Source organism: Dipodomys ordii, unplaced genomic scaffold (assembly GCF_000151885.1).
Source record: "Dipodomys ordii isolate 6190 unplaced genomic scaffold, Dord_2.0 Scaffold8, whole genome shotgun sequence".
In the NCBI taxonomy this organism is placed as follows: domain Eukaryota; kingdom Metazoa; phylum Chordata; class Mammalia; order Rodentia; family Heteromyidae; genus Dipodomys; species Dipodomys ordii.
In genome coordinates, this window is record NW_012267224.1 from 20,417,620 (window position 1) to 20,442,283 (window position 24,664).

A 24,664-nucleotide genomic window follows, 5' to 3' on the forward strand; every position below is an offset into this window, starting at 1 on the left:
CTTTTTTCTTTTTGCTTATGTGGTGCTGAGGAATCGAACCCAGGGCCTCAGGCATGCAAGGCAAACGCTCTACCACTGAGCTACCTTCCCAGCCCGGAAAATACCCTTTAAATTATGACAAACACTCCCTGGAAAATGGGTGTAAGGATTTTCCAAGCATATAATCATGATGTTTTTCATCAAACATGATAAATGAATAATAAATGTTGATATCCTAAAAATATGTATCATATACTGTGATAGAATTTGTAAGTATAAGCACATACAATTCTTGAAGTAGTAGGGAAATTAAACTAGACAAAGACATTTACAAAAAAATGCAGACAAAAACCATGTACTGGTGGCTCACTCCTATAATCCTATCTACTCAGGAGGCTGAGATCTGAGGATCACAGTTCAAAGCCAGCCTGGGTAGGAAAGTCCATGAAACTCTTATCTCCAATTAACCACTTAGAAAACTGGAAGTGTTGCAGTGGCTCAAGTGGTAGAGCACTTGCCTTGAGCTGAAGAGCTCAGGAACAGTGCCCAGACCCAGAGTTCAAGCCCCACAACCAAAAAAAAAAAAAAAAATGCAGACAGGCTTTTGGATGGAATAGATAGGAAAACACAGACTAGTTCAAGAAGTACTAAGGTCTAGTGTTGGTGGCTCACACCTGTAATCCCAGCTACTGAGTAGGCTGAGGTCCAAAGAAAGAGATTTAAAGCCAGTCATGCAAAAGTCTTACCTCCGATTAAGCAGCAAAAAGTCAGAAGTAGCAGTACAGCTCAAGTGGCAGAGCACCAGTCTTGAGCCAAAGAGCCAGGCGGATCATGAAACCCTGAGTTCCAGCCCCAGTATGGGCCCAAGAAGAAAAGAAATACTTTGAGTCTGTAGTTCAAAACAGTGCCCAGTCTGGTGTGGACAGTTAAATATTGCACCATTCACTGAGAGGAACAAGGAAATAGGGAGCAGAGAAAGTAAGGTCATTTTTTAGGTGTTATAGGGTACCCAGACATAGATGGCCAACAAAATTTGTTCTTTTCACCAGTGAAATAATTGATTATAGTTTTTCTCATTGGAAGAATGTATGTAATCTTTGTAAACTGGTAAGCATAGTACCTAGTATATAACATGTACTTAGTAAGTATTATTGTTAGTAAATATTGGTCTGAAGCTCAAGACAGAGATTCAAGTTACAGGTGATAATTTAAAGCTGTTGAATTAGTTAAGATAACCTAAGGAATAGTAATTGTAGTTGAAGAAGAAAAAACTCAACACTTAGCATTACCTCTTCATTTGAGTACTTATTGTTGCCATATTTGTATTTTTATATTTTTACTTGAACAATAGTAAAGTCCTTTTAAATTTACTTGTAACAGGATCTAATACAGAGACATATAAAGTTGATTGAATAAGCTTTTGGTGAAAGTTTTTAATCCATATCTATACCATATTGTTCTCTCTCTCTCCTAGCAATGGTTTAAACTGTTTCTTTAAATTTCTTGCTTGGATTTATACGGGTTCAGCAAGTATGTTCTCAGAAGCTATACACTCATTATCTGATACTTGTAACCAGGTAAGGAGAAAAGGGGATCTTTAATATTATTTAAAGTAGTTTTTTTAAGCTATAGTGTAAAAAATGATCTATTCAAAGAGTGAGTGATTGCCATAGTTGGCTTATGGAAGAAAATAAGCTGCTTTATTTCAGAGCTGTGGCCTTGTGAGTACAGGTTATGCATCTGTGATCCACAGCACCACATTGAACCAACAGTGGGTTCCAAGTACTCAGAAAAACATGTATCTTTCAACAAAACAGCTTAAAAATTACATGTATGCTGTGTAAATTGTATTTTCATTACATGAAAAGTACTATAGAGATCATTTTAAATATTTGAATGTTTTTAGGTCATATGCAATTACTGTACTATTTTATACAAAAGACTTGAGCAGCCAAGTACTTTAAAGTTTTTTGTTTTTCTGTTTTTTGTCGGTCATGGGGCTTGAACTCGGCCTGGGTGCTGTCCCTCAGCTCTTCAGCTTAAGGTTAACACTCTACCACTTGAGTCACAGCGCCACTTTGGCTTTTTTCTGTTTTTTTTTTGTTTTGTTTTGTGTTTTTTTTTGTTGTTGTTGTTGTTTTTATGGTGCTGAAGAATGGAACCCAGGACCTCATGCATACAAGGCAAACACTGTACCACTGAGCCATTTTCCCAGCCCCAAACTTTAAAGTCTTTAGGTGGTTATAGAATTAACCCCCAGTGATACTGAGAGATAACTGTACATAGGAATGTGATCATTGTTGTGTGCATATGCAACACACACACACATAAACAATTGTTGTTATTGTTGTTGTTGTTCCTGACTTTGAACTCAGGGCCTCAAGCTTACTCAGCTTTTTTGGTTGGCTGGCTCAACTACTCATGCCATGCTTCCAGCCCAGATCTTGTCGATTATTTCAGAGATGGAATCTCTCAGACTTCTCTATGTCATGTCTGCTCTATTCCAGGTGTCAGCCTCCTGAAAATAGCTAGAATTGGAGGCCTGAGTCACCAGAACTGGGCTTATGGTCATAGTTTAAAACAAAATTTTATGCTTTAAAAACTTGAGTTACTTAATATTTGGTTACAAGCTTTTGTGAAAAAACTGTTACATTAAGTTAAAATTTGCTTTGTAAGTATATCCTTAATAACGTAATTAACAAATTTAAGTTCTTTGGATAAAGATATAAAATAAATATTCTGTGGTTTAAAATGTGTTTACATTAGATTAGTGACTTGACTTGCCTTCCTTGAATTTGCAAATGAAGAATTAAAAAAAATTAAAGTATCTTCTAATCTCTTGTGGCCCAAATTATGAATATGAAAAAAACCAAACCTTTGAAAGTAATGCTATATTAGCTGGGCATTGGTAGATTATGTGTATGAGGCTGAGGATCATGGTTCAAAGCCAGCTCCAGCAAGTCCATGAGACCCTTATCTCCAGTTAACCACCAGAAAACCAGAAGTGGCACTGTGGCTCAGAGTGATAAAACACTAGCCATGAGCAGAAGAGCTCAGGACGCCCAGGCTCTGAGTTCAATCCCCACAATAAAATAAATAAATAAATAAACCCTACAAAAATACTTGTGTATCTGTTCAGTATAAGAGAATAATTTTTCAGTGTTTACATATAATTCTATTTACATTGGAACAAGTTTGGGAGACTATACAGTGAAAGAGTTATAAGAATATTTAAGAGCCACTCATGCCTGTAATCCTAGCTACTCAGGTGGCTGAGATCTGAGGCTTGTGGTTCAAAGCCAGTCAGGGCAGAAAAGTCTGTGAGATTCTTTATCTCCAATTAACCACCAGAAAACTGGAAGTGGTGCTGTGGCTCAAGTGGTAGAGTGCTTACCATGAACTGAAGAGCTGAGGGACAGGGGCCAGGCCCAGCATTCAAGCCCCACGACTGACTGGAGGAAAAATATTAAAGGCCTGGGCTGTAGCCCTTTAACATGTTCCATGTTCACATGGATTGGATGCCATGGGGTTAATTTGTTAAACTTCTCTAAAGTGATCAACGGAACACAACAGTGAACACACAAAATAGCTAGGATTAAAGGCTTGAGCCATCGTGCCTGGCCAGATTTCTAAATTCATATCAAGTTACAGTGGAAAGGGCTTACTAGGAACAAGCATACTAATATCAAGAGATTCCAGTGGGTAACTCCTATAAAAAGGATAAAATAAAGGACTGGGAAGGTGGCTCAGTGGTAGAGTGCTTGCCTTGCATGCATGAGACTCTGGGTTTCATTCCTCAGCACCACATAAGCAGAAAAAGATGAAAGTGGCGCTGTGGCTCAAATGGTAGAGCACTAGCCTTGAGCTGAAGAGCTGAGGGACAGTGACCAGGCCCATTGTTCAGGCCCCATGACTGACAAAAAAGATAAAATAAAATTTAGAAATTAAAGAAAGGGAGAAAAGAGTGAGAAGTGAGAAAGGAGGGAAGGAAGGAAAGGTCTATAGATCTGGCAATTAAGTTGCTAGGTTGAATTGTTAACAAATATTATTAACATATATTGTTAACACATAATATTACCATATGTTAACAATTTGCTTTATTTATTTTAGATATTTTTTCCAAGAAGGAAAGTTGTTGTTGGTGGTGGTGGTGTTTTTAGTGCAGGGGAGAAGGGGGAATGCGAGGGAACAAGCCTAAGTTTTTAGAAATAAATAGGTAGCACTCAACCAACTGAGCTCTATTTCCTACCACCACCTCCAGCCAACAGAGAAAAGGTTTCTTTCCTGCCAAATTGTTCTATATATGTTGACATAGGTACTTCTTGTACATGTTTTTGGAGTTTTACTATTAGTATGTGTATCTACAAACAGTACATGGTTTTTAGACCTTTTCTCTTTTTTGTTGACAAAAAACATCTTTTAAAACATCTAATTAGATTTCTCTCCTGTGAGTTATAAACTTAGTTTTATTCCTCCAGACTTTTTCCTGTTCTTTATATTGTAAGTACATTACAAAATTGCAAAACATAAGTTGTTATACTTACTGTACATACTGTCTTAACTTGCCTTTTCCTTGTGTTTCATTTACTAATAACGTAAAAACTTTCTTTGTCATTAAAGTGTTATAGGAGTAATTGATGGTTCTTTACTGGTTTTGCATTTTTCAACTGATGGATTTTTAGATTGCTTTATGGTTTTCGTCTTTGTGGGAAAAAGCATGTGGTTTTGAACTCTGCTGAGTTCATCTTTATTCTCTTTAATACTGGAAACCAGAATTGCTAGGCCATTGAACATGGGTATGTTAAAAGTTTATTATTGTCACCATGCACCCACCAAACTGCCTTAATCTTATATTATCCATTTTGCTAATGTTTACTTTTTTCCTTCTTCTCTATAGGGTTTACTAGCATTGGGCATCAGTAAGTCTGTTCAAACACCAGATCCTACTCATCCGTAAGGATACAGTCTTTATTTTGTTTTTGTTTGTCTTGTCATTGAAATAAAAGCAGCCAAGTTTTAGAAATCTGCAATTTATATCTCTGCAGTTTGTGAAAAATCTGATACTTTTATTCCACTAAAGTATCTAAAGTGCAAAATTCACCTTTGTGTCAAAGTAAATTAAAGGTATCATTTGAAAAGGGAGTTTAAATTACTTTTATGTTAACATAGCATAGAGATCTTTTCTTCTCCATATGATAATTAGTAACAAAGTATATATTTTGATCTGAGTTCTCTCTTATTTCGATCCAAGGAAATATGTATTTCAGATTTATTCTGATGAGCTATCCACTCTAAACTTTTGATGATAGCTTTCATTTAATACATACTATTCTATTAATGCAAAGTTAGTAAACTATTAATTAGTAAATTATAAAATGAGTATACTTTTTGAATACATTATTTTGATTGGGGCACCAGTGGCTCACATGTGCAATCCTAACTAAATGGGAGGCTGAGAAGAGGAGGATCAGTTTGAGGCCAGCCTGGCCAGAAAATTCCATGAGACTTTATCTCAACAGAAGAAGCTAGACATCTCAATAGTAGAAGCTGGACAAAGTGTTGGATACCTATCATTGCATCTATGATGGGAAGCCTAAAATAAGTGGACCATGGTCCAAGGATGTTCCTGGGCAGGAAGTGCGATCTTATTTAAAAAATAACTAGTATTCCCAAACATTAGGGGCCAGAATATGACAAGGACACGTGCATATCCATGTTCATTGCCACACTATTCACAACAGCTGAGATTCGAAATAGCCCAGATGCCTCATAATAGATGAGTGGATCCAAAAAATGTGGTACCTATACACAATGGAATTTTACACAGCCATTAGGAAGATTAAATAATGTAATTTGCCAAGCACCAGAGGTTTATCCTGTGATCCTAGCTACTCAGGAGGCTGAGATCTGCGGATTGGGGTTTGAAGCCAGCCCTGGCAGCAAAGTCCCTGTGAGACTCATGTGTATGTCTCTCTGTCTCTCTCTCTGTCTCTGTCTCTGTCCCCCCCACACACACACCCTTTCTGGTTGGTTGGTTGGTTCGTTGGTTGTGGGGCTTGAACTTTGGGCCTGGGCACTGTCCCTCTGCTCTTCAGCTCAAGATGAGTGCACTACCACTTGAGCCACAGTACCACTTCCAGTTTTCTGGTGGTTAACTGGATGGTGATAAGAGTCTCACAGACTTTCCTGCCTGGGCTGGCTTTGAACTAGATCTCAACCTCCTGAGTAGCTAGGATTACAGGCGTGAGCCACTGGAGCCCTGCTTTTGTATCTCTTAATTAACCACTCCAAAATTAGAACTGGTGCTGTGGCTCAAGTGGTAGAATGTTAGCCTTGAACACAGAGAGGCTTAGGGACAGCACCTAGGCCCTGAGTTCAAGCCCCCACAACTGGCCAAAAATAAGTCATTTGAGGGAAATGGATGGAACTAGAACAAATGATACTTCAAGCCAAGCTCAGAGAGACAAATGGTGCATGTTCTCTCTGATATGCCGTAATTAGATCTAAAATGCACTGAGATATAATAAATTATACAGGATTCTAGATACTCACATACTGAACTCCAAGATGTAGAAACAGGATACCTTTTTTTTCCTTTTTTTAAGTTTTTGATGATTCTGTTTTCTTTATATATGGTACATTCAAGTGTATATCTTTGGAAGGGTTTTGGGGAAGGTATAGAACACAAAGGGAAATGGGTGAAAAAGTACAGCAGTGGAGCTCACTGGACACTGATGAAAGGGAACTATATAACTTGTGGGTGGAGAAGGGAGAGAGGGACAGGGAAAGAATGAGGGAACAGAAGACACTGTAAGAGAGGAAATGTACTCATTACCTGACTCCTGTAATTGTAATCCCTGTGCATATAACCTCTATAATAACAATAAACTGAATTAAATAACTAAATAAAAAGGAAAAAAAAACTAGTACAAAAAGCAGGCTAATAGCATGGTTTGGTGTTAGAGCACCTACCTAACTGCCAAGCCTGAGACTTGAGTTCAAACAACAGTACTACCCCCAAAAGACATTATTTTGAATCATCAAATTTCTGATACAGATACTTATTTTTGCCCTATTATGACCATCTAAAAATGTCTGAATTCTGCATGTATCATGATTTCAATTAGCTTCTTTAATAGAATTTGGTCAACCTTAAGTGTCAGAAAAAAGACATTTATTTCTGTGAAGGTATCTATCATAATGCTTCCTAAATACCTTTCCTAACTTGTAAGCAGGGTACTCCTGTTATAAGTAGTAGCATACTTTAAATGTTATAAACAAGACAGTATAGAGAACTATTTGTTTTTTAATTTACTAATTACACAAAAATAGTTTTATATACCAAAGATTTAAAATGAGAGGGTAAAAAATTTAAAAGTTGTGAAGATTTCCTAAGATTTTTTCCCCCAGTATTCTAGTTTTGCTCAATATAATTTTCTGCAAAATGGAAACATTTTCTCTTTATAGTTAGTCACTAACTTCATATGGCTGTTTAACACTGAAAATGTAGCTGTTGTGACTGAACAAATTTTAGACTATATTTACTTCTAACTAAATATAAATAGCCACATATAGCCAGTGACATTTTATGGTACAGATCTAAAAATTTTTCAATAACCAACAAATAGTTCAAAAACATCTAAAATGAAAATAATACCTCATCATTTAGATATTAACTAACTTTACCCTTTTGCCCAATACTACTTTAGGAAAAATGTTAAGAAAAATAAAAATTTTAAGATAAACTGGTAAAACATTTCACATCTAAAACCTCTGTGACAATGTTACGTCTTTGTTAAAAAAACAAATACAAGAATTTAAAAAGTAGTTAAAAGTAAGAATTCTTGTTTGATCTATATCAAACAAGACACAAACAGAATTTTGTTTGGGAATAAATGTTCCACGAATTATATTTATGGGTGAATGATTCTTTTTTTCTTAATTTTTTAATTGCATTAATGATGCACTTAAGAAAATATAAATTAATAGTTGTTTTTGACCAAAGATGCTTAGGAAAAATTGTTGAAATTTTGTTTTGGTCATTAAAATATCCAAGAAACAGTTTTAGTAATAATTTGCAGTTCCTATTTGCTAAACTATTCTGAACCAGCAATAACTTATATGGGTTTAACTGTTTACTATCCTAGGTAATATAAATCTTAGATGTGCTACACCACAGACCAAAATACTCAATTAGGAGCTGCAATAAGAGGAAATTTAAATTTTATCCTGCTCATTAAACATCTTAATGTAGTTTTTTAAAAGATTAATTTTACCAATATATGTGGAACATAGTAGAAAAATAGGTTTACTAAATCAAATTAAGCTATTCATAAAAGGGATTAAAATAGTTGGATTAAATATTTGGTTTAGTTTTATGTATTTTTAAATATCTTTCAGTTTTTCTACTTTGCTTTTCTGATTATATTTGACCTTGGCACTTACATTTTATTTAAATATGTCTGTCTTCATAGTCACAGAAATTTTTGTTTTCTTTTTCATAGACCTATTAAGCATATTATGAAAGTAACCATTTTATTGTATAAACTTATCTTCTTTTAATTTTTCAGGTATGGATTTTCAAATATGCGTTACATTTCTTCACTAATTAGTGGTGTTGGTATTTTCATGATGGGTGCAGGACTGTCTTGGTACCATGGAGTCATGGGACTTCTTCATCCTCAACCTATGGAATCACTTCTATGGGTGATCCTCTTGTTTTTTTTTTTTTCCCCCCTGAGTTTTGATATGACAATGTGTGCAATATTGGTACTAGAGAACGAGAAATATGCTTTCCTGACTGCAGTATAGGGTTGTATATTTGTAGTTACTCTTTTTTAGAGCGTAACTTGACAGGACCTCTTGATCCATGTAATGGGATGTAGGACGATCCATGTGATGTAAGAAGAGCTCTATGAGTGCAATTCTTAAGCACAACCTACTTAATTCAAATGTTGCATAGTCTTAAATTTTCTTCAGTTTACTTTTGGAGAACAGAAGGACTTTTGTGCCAGGTGCCAGTGGCTTACGCCTATAATCCTAGCTACTCAGGAGGCTGAGATCTGAGGATAACAGTTAGAAGCCATCTGAGCAGAAAAATCCATGAGAAGCTTATCTTCAGTTAATCATGGAACAAGCAGAAGTAGACCTGAGGCTCCTTCAGCAAAAAGAGTTCAAGGACAATGTCCAGGCCCAGAGTTTTATCACCAGGATTGGCCAAAAAAAAAAAAAAGGACCTCTGTTCAATTTTAATTTCCAAAAGTAGTCTTATTTCAGTAAGTATAGTATCCAGTCCCATGTTATTAATCTACTTTGGAACCACATTTAAAGTGAAAACTGTCTCTCATCTGAGGCCTCCTTTATATAGGAAGCCTGCACTGGGGGAGTGGGAATAGGGGTGAATGCTCCTCTTCTGTTTTCTTCTGTCTAAGACTTACAACTTTCTACCTTTGTGGGCAGTATCCAAGGTTTGGATAGGAGGGAAAAAATACTAATTCACAGTGTTACTTTGCATTGGTTTCTATTGCCTTTTCAGATATTTGAAGCTGTTTTTTCCTTTCATGGGCACTCTTGAAGATTGCACTGCTTAATTGCTCTGATTAGGTCCTTTGACAAGCACAAATTTGTTTATAGTACCTCCTGTCAGCTTCTGCATCTCAGGCACATTTGAAATTGCCCTGCATTTGGCAAGAATGCTTTTTTTGGACAGTTGATTTCTTTTCAGAAGAGTTCCCATTCAAGACTCCATGTCTGGGTCTTGTGTCCCCAAACACAATAATCATCTACTTTGCTGACACAGCCAACATCAGTGGCATTTCCTGAAGATTCATTGGTCACTTGTGCCTCCGCTCTATTTCTGAGCAGTTTTGATAGAGTCCACCAAAGAGATATTTACTTTGGACTACCTTGACTTCTGCCTTCTCTTAAATGTTCTCATGAGTGTAGTGCTAGGGTGTGGTTTAATTGATAGAGGTGCCAGGATGGGGGCATCTTCATTGGGAATCTTTAACAGCTACCATAATGGGTCATTTTGGAATGTGGGGATACTTGTATTTTTTTCTTATTTTTTATTAATACAAAAGAATTGGTCTAATTTTAACATCCTGTTATGTAACTATATAATATCAAGCCTATTAAACTAGGTTTATTTGCTTTTTGGGGAATTTATTTTTGAGACAAGTCTCACTATATGGCCCAGACTGGACTCAAAACCCTCATGCCTCAGCCTCGTGAGTGCTGGTATCATACCCATGTGTCACCACACCCGGCTTTTATTTCTGTTTTAAGTCCAGGCTTACCTTGAACTACTGTCTTCTTTCAGACTCTCAAGTGCTGGGAATTTAAAGCATGCCACACAGCTGTTGGTCTATTAGTTTGCTATAGTTTTCATTGTCCAGTTTCATACTATATGTTTCATATAATTAAAACAAACTGCTCTGTATATTCTGAAAAGGTTCAGCTCCTTTATAGTTCTAGCACTCATCTAATTTTTATATTGCATTACAGAGGCAGGCAGAAGAGTCCCTGAAGTTAGATTAAGAGAGTTCAGGTTTTAATCATGTATAAGTTTTAAAACTCTAAAGAGCTCTTGTGTCACTATATATACTCTTGATTACTTTTCTGAATCTGGATTCTCTTGGTACTAGAAATCCAAATTCAGAAGTTACATGAGTATGGATGTGCGTCATCACTTTATCTAGTGACCATAACCACAGATTCCAAATTTTTCTGCTCATATCTCATGGTCTTCATTTGAACACTTTCCAATTAATCTTTATTTTGTAGGATTTGGACTTAGATTTATGTTTCTGTCTTAGATATTAACAACCTATGTATAAGCAGTTTTGATTCTTTAGTAAAATACTTTTCTCATGCTTTATTTGATGTTTATTTTCTAGGCTTATTGTATATTAGCAGGGTCATTGGTATCTGAAGGAGGTATGTACTGCCACAAAGTCTCTCCTTATTCTCAATTTAGTGCTGTATATTCAGTTACCCATTAATTAGAGTTTGCTAACTTATGTTTTTTTTTTAAAAAAAAAGCAAAACTGTGGAGCAGCTGGGCACATATGGTAGTGCATGCCTGTAATTCTAGCACTCAGGAGGTAGAGGCAATTGGACTGAATTTGGGGGTCAGTGTAGGCTAGAGTATATAGTGAGAGTCAGCAAACCAAAAAATGAAAAGGAAAGGCAAAAAGAAAAAAGAAGGAAGTTGAGAGAGAGAGGAAAGGCTTTCTGTTTAAGGAGGAAAGGCTTTGTATAAGGTACTGTGCCAGATGAGGACAAGCGAAAAGGCGTATTTGTTCTTGAGTATCATAATGCTAAGAACACTGGAAATAGAACATAAAAGCATAATTAAATTGAGTTTTAAAATGTCTGGTTTTCAAAAGAAGGCTATTTCTGTTTGCATTAGGAGTATTTCAAAGTTTCTGGAATATATAGTTATAGCAATATTATGTTGTAAATGCTGATATTAATATGAAACTGCCTGATTCATTGTTGCATATATAGTCTTTGTACCCTGAAACATTGCTGTTTTCTATGCATGGTATTCCTTTCTTTATTTAAAAATTTTTAATATAATTTTTAAATCAACAAATTGTAATTATGTGTATTTATGGAGTCCTTCATCTTTGATAGACTAAAATAGTAGTAACCCTACCTCATCAAAAGATTAGGAAGGTCAAAATGTGGGGTTTAGTGAGTTGCCTGCCTAATAGTGCTGCTTAATAAGTTAAGACTTACTCATTTTATTAAATGATTAATTAGCAACTAATATAGAACTTTTCCTTATACCAACCCTGGCATTAAAGTGTTAAGCTTATTTATTTATGTTTTTGATAGGCCACCTTTATAGTTTGAATGCATGAAGTTTTTCCCTTGCTGATACAATCTTTTTCTTTCAGCAACACTTCTTGTTGCAGTAAATGAACTTCGTAGGAGTGCTCAGGCCAAAGGACTGTCATTTTATAAGTATGGTATGTATTTTAGAAGCCACATACTAATTTTTCTTATGTGCTTAAAATGTTCTAGTGCTATTGCTTTGTTATTAACAGATGAGAGGAAAGTATATCTCATAGTCTTCCCCCATATGGGTCTAATAAATCAACCTCTTTAAAAAAAGAAATGTAGTGCACTTGGGCTTATAGATAGCTGATATTTGACTTTGACTTATGTAAACTACTGAGTTTCTACATATCAGTAATTTGGGTTTCTTTATCAGTTAGTGTTAACATTTGATAAAAAATTATATCAAAGAGTTAAATATGATGTTTTATTTTTGTCCTATAGTTTGGTTTTATATATTTATTAAAATATCTTGTAGTATCAAGTTTTCAGAAATTTTTTTTTTATCTCTTCCCCAATAATTAAGTAATGGAGAGTCGAGATCCTAGTACAAATGTTGTGTTACTGGAGGACACTGCAGCGGTCTTGGGAGTGATAATAGCAGCTTCTTGCATGGGCCTTACTTCTGTAACAGGTAATTATTTCTTAACCTGTAGATGATTTGTTTGTACCTATTAGTTCTCTAGTTTTTGTCTTTGGTTATTAAATAAGCTTAACTATTAATTCCAAAAGTGTTCATATTACTCTGAATTAGAAATTTATCTAGACTTAACAAAGGTATTAGTAAAGTAATTCCGTAATACTCTATGCTTTTCTCACTATGTCTTAAAATTTGCAGTTTTGAACTTGTAAAGTTTTTACTTATAGTAGTATGGATTATATTTATCCTACTAACTTCATACATTTATTAAGATAATATGAGAGAACTTTAATGGGCTTTAATGAGTAAACTTTAATAGAACTTTTTAGTGAAACCTTGTCTCAAAAAGCACCCATCACTTTCCTCTAAAAAAGAAAAGAAAAAAAGAAGTCAAGTATACTGTTGATAACAAATATGATAGTGATATGTCTGAAAGAAATTGATTTTTCTATTATACCATTAATATGTATGTGATACACCTAATCTGAAAATGTTCTAATCCTTATCTATGTAACCAGAGAGAAGAATTAAGTTGCATAACAAACTTATATGATGGAAAGCAAGTTGTATTCATCTCCATTTTCTAGTATAGTAAATCTATTTAGAGTCATTAAAGACAGTAAATGAATTGGGAATGTACCTCAAGTCTCTTGTTTTCTAAAGTTCAAGTTCTGATTGTTTTCTAAAACTCATTGAAATAACAGAAAATGTTAATTCACTGATTTCCCGGTGTGCTTTTTTTTAGGCAATCCACTGTATGACAGCCTAGGTTCTTTGGGTGTGGGTACCTTACTAGGCGTGGTCTCAGCGTTCCTCATCTACACTAACACAGAAGCACTTTTGGGACGATCCATCCAACCAGAACAAGTACAGCGGCTTACTGAATTCCTGGAGAATGACCCATCAGTGAGGTCAGTCTTAACTCCAGTGATGCTTGAAAAGTTTCTAGCCATTGAAACTCTATTATGTTTCGAAATTCCCATCTTGAAAGAAACCAAGTAAATTTAGAAACTCTTTATTAGGTTCCTTTTAAATTTTGTATAACTTTTATAAGACATAGCCAAATGCTATACGCAGTTGGCTATTTAAGATGGAATCATTTAATATTGAATCTATTTCCCTTCTATTTGTCTCACAATTGGGAATTAATAAAACATAAAAGAATTATTTGTGGAGAAATTATTACAAAGTGAATGTAATTTACATATTTTTGAAAATAGATTGGTGTGTGTGTGTGTGTGTGTGTGTGTGTGTGTGAGAGTGTGTGAGAGAGAGAGAGAGAGAAAGAAAGAATGTGCATGCATGTGAGTGCACATAACCAATTCTGGGGCTTGAATTCAGCACCCAGGTGCTGTCCCTGTGACTTTTGCTCAAGGCTAGCACTACCACTTGAGCTATAGTTCCATTTCAGGCTTTTATGTTGTTAATTAGAGGTAAGAGTCTCACAGTCTTTCCTACCCTGCCTGGTTTCAAACTATGATTATCAGATCTCAGCCCCTCCTGAGTAGCTAGGTTTACAAGCGTGAGCCACTGGTTCCTAACCTAATTTACCTAATTTTTTGATGTTCATATGTTCACAGTATTGCTTTGTTTTGATCCCTGTGTATGTGTGTGTGTGTTATTTGTGTATATGCATACATTCACACCAGTTCTGGGACTTGAAGTTAGGGTCTTGCTTGCCTTTTTTGCTTAACTCCACCACTTGAGCCACACCCTACTTCTGGCCTTCAGATGTTTAATTGGTGATAACCATCTCAGGTATTTTTCTGCCCAGGTTGTCTTGGAACTGAAGATCCACATATCTTTAATACCTGAGTATTCTCTGTGACCAGCCACGGGACAAATACTTTGTCTTTCTCTTTTTTTTCTTTTCTTTTTTTTGGTCATCATGGGTCTTGAACTCAGGGACTGGACACTGTCCCTGAGCTTTTTCTGCTTAAGGCTATTGCTATACCACTTTGAGCCACATTGCCACTTCCAAGGACAAATATTTTAACAGTACTTGGAGTCTCACTTAAACTTTCAGGATTCAATGTTTTATTTCTTCTCATATTTAAGGAAAAATGTTATGTTGGTCATCATAGGAAAGACGAATTTCTCAGCAGTTTTCTGGGGAAGATTTTACTCTTGGACTAAGCAGTAGGGGCAAAAAGCAGGTATATTTGAGCATCTGTCTTTCTTTCTGGGAAGCAGATAATAGAAAAGATTCCCAGAGTTGGGTGTCTGAAGACCTAGGGTGGGAGTAGGGTTAGGGTATCTGTGTATAGCTGAACTACCTTGAGCAAATCACTCATTCTCCCTTATCATCTTATCATCTGTAAAATATATTACAAAAGCCCTCATTAAATATCTACTTTATAGTAGGTTATAATATTAAGCATATTACGTATGTTCATTAGTCCTCTCATCAATCCTATGTGCTAGTTGTAAGAGCGTTTCACAGTTGTATGAAAATTTTAGGAGCTAGTAAATATTTATGTTGTCAGAGTACTTGCCTGGTAGGCAGGAAACTCTGGGTTTGATCCTAAGCACTGAAGTGAAAAAAAGTGATTTTAGTATGTTGTTGGCAGTAGTGCTGTAGAGTATACTAATCACAAATTTTGTTGTTGTTGTATTTAGTAGTATTTAGAAATAGTATTTAGAAAGTTTTAATAGTATTAGAAAATTGATTAGTAGCTGTATGAAGGGAAGGTTTATGAGAGAACATGAAACATTTTTTAATCAAAATCTGAGTTGCTGTCTTTTTTCTCTATGTGCCATTATAACTCATATGTATACATCACCATATTTGGTAAACTTATAGTTTTATATGGCATTATGCACAAAAACCTAAATGGACAGGGAACCTTTGGCACTTACTGGTACTTATGATGCTTTCACCATCATAGTCCATATTCAATACTGGTGGGGGAAAAAATTCTAGACCCTGTGCATTAGAGAACATATGTGTGTGTGTATATATATATATATATATGTACATATAACTTTTATATGCATTGTTACTGATTGCAGGGCAATCCATGATGTTAAAGCCACAGATATGGGATTAGGCAAAGTAAGATTTAAGGCAGAAGTTGATTTTGATGGACGAGTTGTTACAAGATCCTATTTGGAGAAACAAGATTTTGACCAATTGCTACAAGTAAGTTTGTGTATTTACATTTCCTTCTGTAGGCAGTGGCTAGGCATGCTCAAGTTGTAAAGTCTATGCAAATATTCTAAAACCTAAATTCCATTGCCAATGGCCTAATGTTTTTTATTTTCTGTTAAACTTAATGATGGTTTAAATTTTTGAAGAAATTGTCAATGTACCACTGTGATTTTTCAAAATTTTATTTAATTTTTCTGCTTTCATTCTTCTTCATAGGAAATTCAAGAAGTGAAAACTCCTGAAGAACTAGAGACTTTTATGCTTAAACATGGAGAAAATATTATTGATACTTTAGGAGCTGAAGTGGATAGACTTGAGAAGGAATTGAAGGTAAGATACATTCCTAATAATGTAGTGATAAAGGCAACTGTTTTTGGAATGCTTCATTTGTTTTAGTCACTGTGCTAATGTATCGCATGCATACATACTCACATACTCTTAGTACCCCCTAAGTAAACAAACAAACAAAAGACTGGATTGGGAGGTTAAATAATAGTGAATTCGGGAATCATGGTTTGAATTTGTTCAGTTCTAAATTCTATACTTTGTGTGTGTGTGTGCCAATCCTGGGGCTTGAACTCAGGCTGTCCCTGAACTTGTTTTGTTCAAGGCTAGCAACCTACCACTTGAGCCTCACAGCTCCACTTCTGGAGGGTTTTTTGGTAGCTTAGTGGAGATTAAGAGCCTCACAGACTTTCCTACCTGGACTGGCTTAGAACTACAACCCTTAGATCTTACCCTCACTCAAGCTCAGATTACAGGCATTAACCACAAGCGCCCAGCTAAATTATCAGTTTATCTGCTTAGTTTCTAAAAGTTAAAGGTTTATGTTTTTAATAAGTATTTTGAAGTATAAATAAGTATTCAAGTAAAGGTAACTAGACAACAGCCAAAAGTTATAACTAGAATGTGATAGTACACTTGACATTATTTTATATTTTACTTCTGTTTTTTTAATACAATTTTATTGCGATTATTAAGGTGTTGTCTAGATGGGTTACCATGTCATAAGTCAGGTATTAGGAACATTTCTTTTTTCAATAATGTCACCTCTTCCTTCACTTTCCCCCAGTTTCTGCCTCCCATCATTTTCCACATAGTGTAACTGAATGTCATGACTGTATTTGATCACCCATAATCCTTCCTTTCTGTGTCCCCTCCTTCCCTGCACAAACACAAAACACCATCACAACTACTACTGACAACAACAAAATTCCATTTTCTGGAATTCATTTTGATAAATAGTATTTTAAATGTTTATTTTTTATTCAATTAGATATTGCTGCAACTTAATGCTACTGACATATTAATGATGAAATTGCCTGAAAAATGTCTGATTGTTCTCAAATTGCTGTTTAATGACTTTTAAGTTTGCTTTGTTTACAATGCGTAAAAACTTGTAAATGTTCTTTAACATAATCTGTTAAGAGCAGTATATTTTTCTTTTGCAGATATTGATCATTCTTTAATTTGTTAAGAATTGAAGAGATACAAGAATGGAACTAATTCTATGATTTCTTTAAGAATCTAGACATCTGGTCAATTAATAGAAGTACTTCAAATAACATGATTTTGCTCATGTTGATATTACAGTTCAAAAACTTTCTTTTTATAATTCATAATGAAAATTAACAAATGAGTGCAAAATTGTAAAATACCTTATTTTTGGAAACCCTCCAGTCTAAATTTTTTTTTCATATCATTGTAGAGGTAGACCCTTCTGTCACTCCATGAAGGTTTTTGTATTTGAAATGAAATAATTCTATTGGAAATTAATTCAGTGGAAGACTGTCATAACATTCACAAATTCCTTACAAGTAATGCTTACAGATAAAAGACCTGCTCTGTAGTTTTGATTCTATGGTCACATCTTCCTAATCACATCTTCTTAATTTCAGTTTATAGCATTGCAAAGTCATATCATTTGTTTTTTAATCTCTGCATACGTATTGGAATAAAAACTTCTTGTGGTAGGTGGAATAGTCCAGTTTGCAGGATATCAGACATAATATGTCCAAAAATATTTGTTGAATAACTTATTGAAAATTGGGTACAAATTACTGATTTTTCTGTTTTGTGTAACAAAAACCAGTTTCAACTATGGCCATTATATCTTGTTAGCTAGTAAGCATAGAGTTTTTTTAATTTACTTTTTAAACTAGTATCAATTAGTTGTACAGAGGGGTTTCATGTTGGCATGTTCATATATGCATATCGTGAGTGTGTCTTGGTCACACTCACCCTTCTGTCATTCACCAGCATCTCCCTTAGCTGTTTCCCAAACCAGTCTCAGCAGGCTTCATTGTTCCATTTTTTACAGATGTACATAAGATATTTTGACCAAATTCACACTCTCTCCTCCACTTAGTTTTTATTTTCTCCCTTACCACAAGTATTTCTACCCTTCACAAGACCCATTTTATGTTCTTGTTACTTATTTTTTTAAGTATATGCTAATTGTTGAAAGGAGATTCACAATATTTTTTCATACATGCTTACTCTCATTTGATCTTCCCTAACCTTTCTATTCAACAGCTTTCAATGAGTTTTATTATATCATTTTACAAAATGCAGTACACTTTATATTCAAACATTGAATTTTAAGGACATTAATCCAATTCATTTAATTCATTCAGCAAATATGTGGTATACTTTGCATTATGCACATATATTTTACAAATCTGACTAGAGTTCTCTCTGAAATTTTGATTTAAAAAATCAGAAAAGCAGGGTACCAAGAAGTGGCTAATGTCTGTAATCCTAGCTGTTAAGGAGACTGAGATTGGAGGATCATGATTCAAAACCAACCTGGGCAGAAACGTCCTGAGACTCCAGTTCTAATTAACCAGCAAAATACTGGACGTTGAAGGTGTAGCTTAGGTGGTAGGGTACCACGCTGAGCAAGAAAAAAATGGTACTAGAACTAAACAAAACTAGAAGAGCAAAAGAGCCAAGCTCTGTGGCTCATACCTGTAATACCAACTATTTAACAGGTAGAGTTTAGAAGGGTTATGGTTTGAATCTAGTCCTGAAAAAACAAGAGACCCTTTCTGAAAAATAGCCAAAGAAAGCTAAAAGGGCTTGAGACATGGCTTAAGTGGTAGACCAGGCACAAGGCCCTGAGCTTGAAACCCAGTACCCACCCACACCCCCCAAAAAATAAATTAACTTTTTTTTTAATTGTGAAAATACTGTACAGAGGAGTTACAATTACACGGGCAAGGTAATGAGTATATTTCTTATCAAGCATTGTTGCCTCTTTGTTTCCCCTCTTCCTATCCCCTCCCCCCCCCTGCCCCCGCTGCCGGCCAAAGTTGTAAAGTTTGTTGCAATGGGTCCACCTGTATCCCTATTTAAACGATTTGTTTTTTCCCTTCCCCTGCACAAATTATACCAACATCAAATACAGGATTTTATTAAGACTTTTTCATTCATATATTCAATGTACTTAATGTTTTCTGCCTCCAACTGCCTTTTTCCCTTCCTACCTCCCTCTGGTTCTTCCTCCAAATAGTTTCCTCTCCACATTTTAAAAAGAGTGTATTAATTATATAATGGAGGTGTTTCATCGTGCTTTTTCTATACCAAAAGCTATCCCTTTTATGTCCATGGCTACTTTTTCTTGGGGGGGGGGTCAGTTGTGGGGCCTGAACTCTGGGCATGGGCACTGTCCCTCAGCTCTTTAGCTCAAGGCTAGTGTACTACCACTTGAGCCACAGCGCCATTCCAGCTTTTTCTGCTTATGTGGTGCTGAGGAATTGAACCTAGGGCCTCATGCATGCAAAGCAAGCAAGCACTGTAACACTGAGCACCTTCCCAGCCCTCTTCTTTCTTTCTTTAGATCTTGAGTCCACATATACATGAAAATATACAGTATTTATCTTAGTCTGGCTTATTTCACGTAACATGGTGTTCATCCATTTTCCTATAAATGACATATCATTTTTATTTATGGCTTTATAAGACTCCATTGTGTGCATATGTGTTTATATACACATGTTTAGGTTTTTTTGTCATTGTTCTTGTTTTTTGCCAGTTCTGGAGCTTGAACTCAAGGCCTGGGCACTTACTGTCCCTGAGCTTCTTTTGCTCAAGGTTGGCACTCTACCACATGAGCCATAGTGCCACTTCCAGCTTTTTCTGTTTCTGTGGTACTGATGAACCGAACCCAGGGCTTCATGCATGTTAAGCAAGCACTCTACCACTAAGCTACATTCCCAGCCTTTGTATATATTTTTATTCATTTATCTGTTGATGGACATCTAGGCTGATTCCATAATTTGGCTATTATAAATAGTGCTACAGTAACAGTGTGCAGTTATCTCTGTTGTATTCTGACTTACATTTTTTCAAGTACATGCACAAGAGTAGTGTAAGCAGGATCATACGGTAGTTGTCACTTGTTTTTTTCAGAACCTCTATACTGATTTCCAGAGTGGCTGCACTAGGTTACAGACCCATCAACAGTGTATGAGTGTTCTTTCTTCCCCTGTTGTTGCTAATGTTTTTTGTTTGTTTGTTTGTTTTTCTGGGTGAGGGCGTCGGTTGAGGGGTTTGAACTCACAGCCTGGGCTCTGTTCCTCAGCTTTTGCTGAAAGCTAGCGTGTTACAGTCCCCACTCTGGTTTCCTGTTGGTTAATTGGAGATAAGTCTCTTAGCCTTTCCTGCATGGGCTGGCTTTGAACAGCAGTCTTCAGATCTCAGCCTCCTGAGTAGCCAGGATTACAGACATGAGCCACCAGCGCTGGCTCAGCTGCTAGTGTTCTTGATGATAGCCATCTCTCTGGGTTGATGAGAAATTTTAATATTGTTTTGATTTGCATTTTCCTATGGTTAAGAACATGGAACACCTCTTTATGTGTTTATTTGTACTAATTTTGAAAAATGTTCACATTTCCCCACTTATTAATTGGATTATTCTTTTGTTGTTTAGTTTTGGGAGATTTTACAGTATTCTGAATATCACTTCCTTATCAGCTCAAGAGCTGATAAAATTTTTCTCCCATTCTGTGGACTTTCTCTTTACTACAGTAATCACTCCATTGATTGTTTATTGTTCTTTTAGTCTCCATTTTATGGGCTGAATCTATATTATTTTTTTCTGTCTACTAGTTTTGGATTTAGGTGTGTCACATTCTTATTTTTCATTAGGGCATTTATTTAAGATCTGTTTTGTTTTTTAGTGTAGGTACTCGTAAACTTTATTTTTAGAATGGTCTTTGCTGCATCCCACAGGTTCTGATGTTACATTTTCATTTTCATTTGTCTAAGAATTTTAGATTTTCTCCCTTATTTCTTCAGTGACCCACTGATCAATCAAGAGCACATTGCTCCGTTTCCATATGTTTGTGTAGGTTCCATACTTTTTCTTGTGATTGAAGTTTGGTTTTATTCTGATAAGATGTAAGAAGTCATTTCTGTTTTCTTACACTTTTTTATGGCCTTGAATGTGATTTATTTTGGAGAAAGTTACATGAAACTGCTGAAAAGAATATGTATTCTCTATCTTTTGGATGGAATATTCTATAGATACTTTCTAAGTCCACTTGCTCAATGGTACAGTTGAACTCCAAATTATTATTGTTTTTTTTGTCTAAATATTCTGTGTATTGATGAGAGTTGGGGTGAAGGCACCTGCTATTGTTACTAGACCTGTCACTTCATTTCCAACAGTATTTGTTTTCTAAAATTGGGTACACCAATGTTTAGTATATACAAATTCACAACTGTTTTATTTTCTTGATGGGTTATACTCTTTATTAATAAATTATGACCTTATCTGTTCTAATTTTGGCTTGAAGTCTACTTTGCTAAATATAAGTATAGCTACTCCTGCTTGCTTTCAGTTTCTACTTGCTTGGTATGTCATTTTCCATCTTTTCACTCTGTATCTTTGCCAATGAATTTGTCTCTTGCAGAAAAACTATAGTTGGGTCTTTTTAATCCAGTCATCCCATCTGCATCTGGGGGAATCAAGGTCATTATTCTTAGGGTTATTAGGGTTATTATTGAGAGCTACTTACTGGTTTTATTTTTACTTTAGTTTATTTCTAACTTTTTCTGGTGGATTCAAGTTCTTTTTTTAAAATCCTCCCTCATTTTCTGTTCTCTTCTTTCATAGAGGAGCTTCCTGGTTTACTAAGTTGAACAGGTTGATTTTTTTTCCTTCTTATTTATCTATTTCTCTTCTGATTTTTTTTTCTGAACTGTTATATTTTTGACTCTCTTTCTCATCCGTGTGTAGGGTTCTTTCAAGTATCTTCTGCAGTGCTTTCTTAGTGGTCATGAATTGCTTTAGTTTGTGCAATTTTAAGGGATAACTTTGCTAACTTGGCTAAATCTCAGTCAGCAGTTATTTACTACCTCCAAACCCTGAACTATGTCATTGTATGCTTTCCTAGCTTATAGGGTTTCTATTTTGAGGTCTGATGTAATTCTGATGGGTTTGGCTTTATAAATAAGTTAGTGGTTTTCTTTTGCCACCTTTGGTATTCTTCCTTTGTTCCGTACTTTTAGTATTTTGGCTGTACTATAATGTAGAGTCTTTTCTAATTATGTCTATTTAGGGCTCTATATGCCTCCTGTATTTGGATTTCTTGTTTTTCCTTGGAGTTGTAAATTTTTCTGCTACAAGTTTCTTTGGTTAGTTGGTTAGTTGGTTGGTTGGCTGGTTACTGGGGATTGAACATGGAGCCTTGTACATGCTAAACAAGTGCTCTACTACTTGAGCTGTTCTCTGAACCCTGTCTTTTCCTTGAATTGGTTTCCTATGCATATAGTCCCTTAAGGTTGAGTCTTATTTAATAATTGTAACTTTGTAGCACAGTGACTTCCCCAAGACTATATGAATTTTTACTAAAATATGTCCAAGGGTTAGGAATTTTTATTTTGGATTAGTATTGTTTTGCAGACATTTTCATTTCAAAAAAGTTTATTTCCAGTGTTTTCCAGTGATTAGCATGTATTAGTTTCTTAAAGCAGTTTTATTTTATTTATTTTTTTGGCAGTAATGAGGCTTAACTCTGCCTAGTGCTTGCTAGGCAGCCCTCTATCACTTGAACCAATCCTGTCTCCTAAACATTTTTGTATGACATAACTCAGGGAGTGAGCTGTGTACTGTACTGTTTAGAGAATTCCTGTTCACCTACTGATCGATTTTTCATTAGCACATATGTCTCTAGCTACTGTGCAATAGTGAAATGGTTTAACCATATGTTTTTAGTGGCTCTAATGATTAAAAGAAATTTTAAAAAAGGGCAAGATTTTGTTTTGTTCTGTATGAATAATATGGGATTTTTTTTTCTTCTAGAAACGAAATCCTGAAATTCGTCATGTAGATTTGGAGATACTATGAATTACCTCGGTGGGCTCTAGAGACAAATTTATTGAGCCACTTCTACTTTTCACACTGAAGGAGAGTCAGCACCGTTTGGAAGTCTTTTTTTCTTTTTTCTTTTGTTTTCAAGATGGAGGAAGTATTTTACATAAAGAGCAGTTGAATAGGCCACAGAGCTAAAACTCTTCTAATCATGTTTCTGTGCTTCAATAGAGAACATTTTGGTTACTTAAATTGCTCACAATGTCTTATTTTAACAAGTGTGTATTCTAACTTGCAATCATGCTTCTTTTCTTCATATTGGTAGAAGTACTTGTCATCCACAGGATAACAACATTGAAATTTTGTTTCTACTAAATATTTCATTCTGTCAGGCTTTGCCACTAATCTTGAATATTCTGGCTAAATTTGGTATGTGGTTTTTAAATCGTCAATGTGTTTTTTAGGTCTGTCCTTCTATATCCAGTGTGGAAATTACTTCTACCTACTTCGTGACTTTGACCTGATCACTGAGAGTTGTACTCTCCTATCCAAATATTCATTCCAGAAATGACTTAGTTACTGAATTGAATGAAGACGTTTCATTATTCTCTTTTGGTGTGGATCATAATAGGTACCATTGTGTAAATTTTTGCCTCTTTTTTTTCCTTATATGGTTTATTTTTCTAATGGTAAGAGACATAAAGTAACCCTGTACATTTCTGTGGGTCAGTGCAATGACTGACTTCTTCCCTCTCTCCCTCCCTCCCTCCCTTCCTCCCGGCTTCATTACTATAATGTTTATTTACTAGGAGATAAGCATTTATAAACCTTTTAACCTTCTGTAAGATGGACTAGAAATATTTATAATTTTGCAGGCAGCAGCATTTTAATTTATTTGAGAGGAGGCACTACTTATGTAAATCTGAACCATGGGATATTTCTTTTTGTGAGAGGAAAGTAAATCTCTTACACTGAAACTTGTGTTGTGATTTTGTATAATGTCATAGTCAATTGTGTGTTTATGAGTTTCTTGTAGTTATAAATGGGCATTTAGCATAACACGTTTGCTATTACATATTATGTAAATAGCTTTGTAATGACTATAAGGCATCAAAGTGAAAAAAATTCAATTAAATAATTTAAAAATTTAGTGGAAAACTGCAGCTGTCTCTGTTAAAACTCATATGCACTTTACAGTGTCCTACAGCAGTGAGCATTGCTTCTGCAGAGTGGTGGTGGCCATTGTCTCTGCTGGATGCACCTGATGCTCACCAAGGAGCTCAGTGTCTTCCACTGATGATACGGAAGTTTGTGAATTAATGGCCAGTTGTAATGCTAGAAACAAAAAAAATAAATAGTTGTTTGAAGGGTTTGCTATGGTCATTTTTGATCTAATGATGTAAAATTTATATTGTACTTTTTTTTTTTTAACCTATAGAAAAGCTTTGCTACTGAACTGTTTTGTGTTTTGAGACAGGATCTTAAAAAGGTGCCCAGGCTGGTATAGAACTCACTATTCAGTCGAAGATTTAAACTCGCAATTCTCCTTGCCGGTTTTACATTTTAAGTGAAGTAACATTCCAGTTTTATTTTTTAAGATATAAAAGTGTTGGACTATGCTGGGTGGTTTTGGATCACTCCTGTAAGCCTAACTGTTCAGGATACTTAGTTCTAAGGATCACAATTCCATGCTAGCCTAGGCAGAAAAGTCCATAAGACTCTTACCTCA

General features: G+C 35.3%; 1 protein-coding gene across 1 annotated transcript in view; it reads left to right on the forward strand.

The window, feature by feature from the left end:
• Window positions 1–24,307, forward strand: part of Slc30a9 (solute carrier family 30 (zinc transporter), member 9) — an 86,715-nt gene extending 62,408 nt beyond the window's left edge. The window contains exons 8-17 of the mRNA XM_013008911.1: window positions 1,454–1,556; window positions 4,877–4,932; window positions 8,550–8,685; window positions 10,878–10,917; window positions 11,886–11,957; window positions 12,353–12,460; window positions 13,212–13,377; window positions 15,479–15,608; window positions 15,834–15,947; window positions 22,927–24,307. Coding sequence (XP_012864365.1) covers window positions 1,454–1,556; window positions 4,877–4,932; window positions 8,550–8,685; window positions 10,878–10,917; window positions 11,886–11,957; window positions 12,353–12,460; window positions 13,212–13,377; window positions 15,479–15,608; window positions 15,834–15,947; window positions 22,927–22,971 — 970 coding nt within the window. The 3' untranslated portion in view covers window positions 22,972–24,307. The remainder of the gene's footprint in view (window positions 1–1,453; window positions 1,557–4,876; window positions 4,933–8,549; window positions 8,686–10,877; window positions 10,918–11,885; window positions 11,958–12,352; window positions 12,461–13,211; window positions 13,378–15,478; window positions 15,609–15,833; window positions 15,948–22,926) is intronic.
• Window positions 24,308–24,664: the final 357 nt, after the last annotated feature.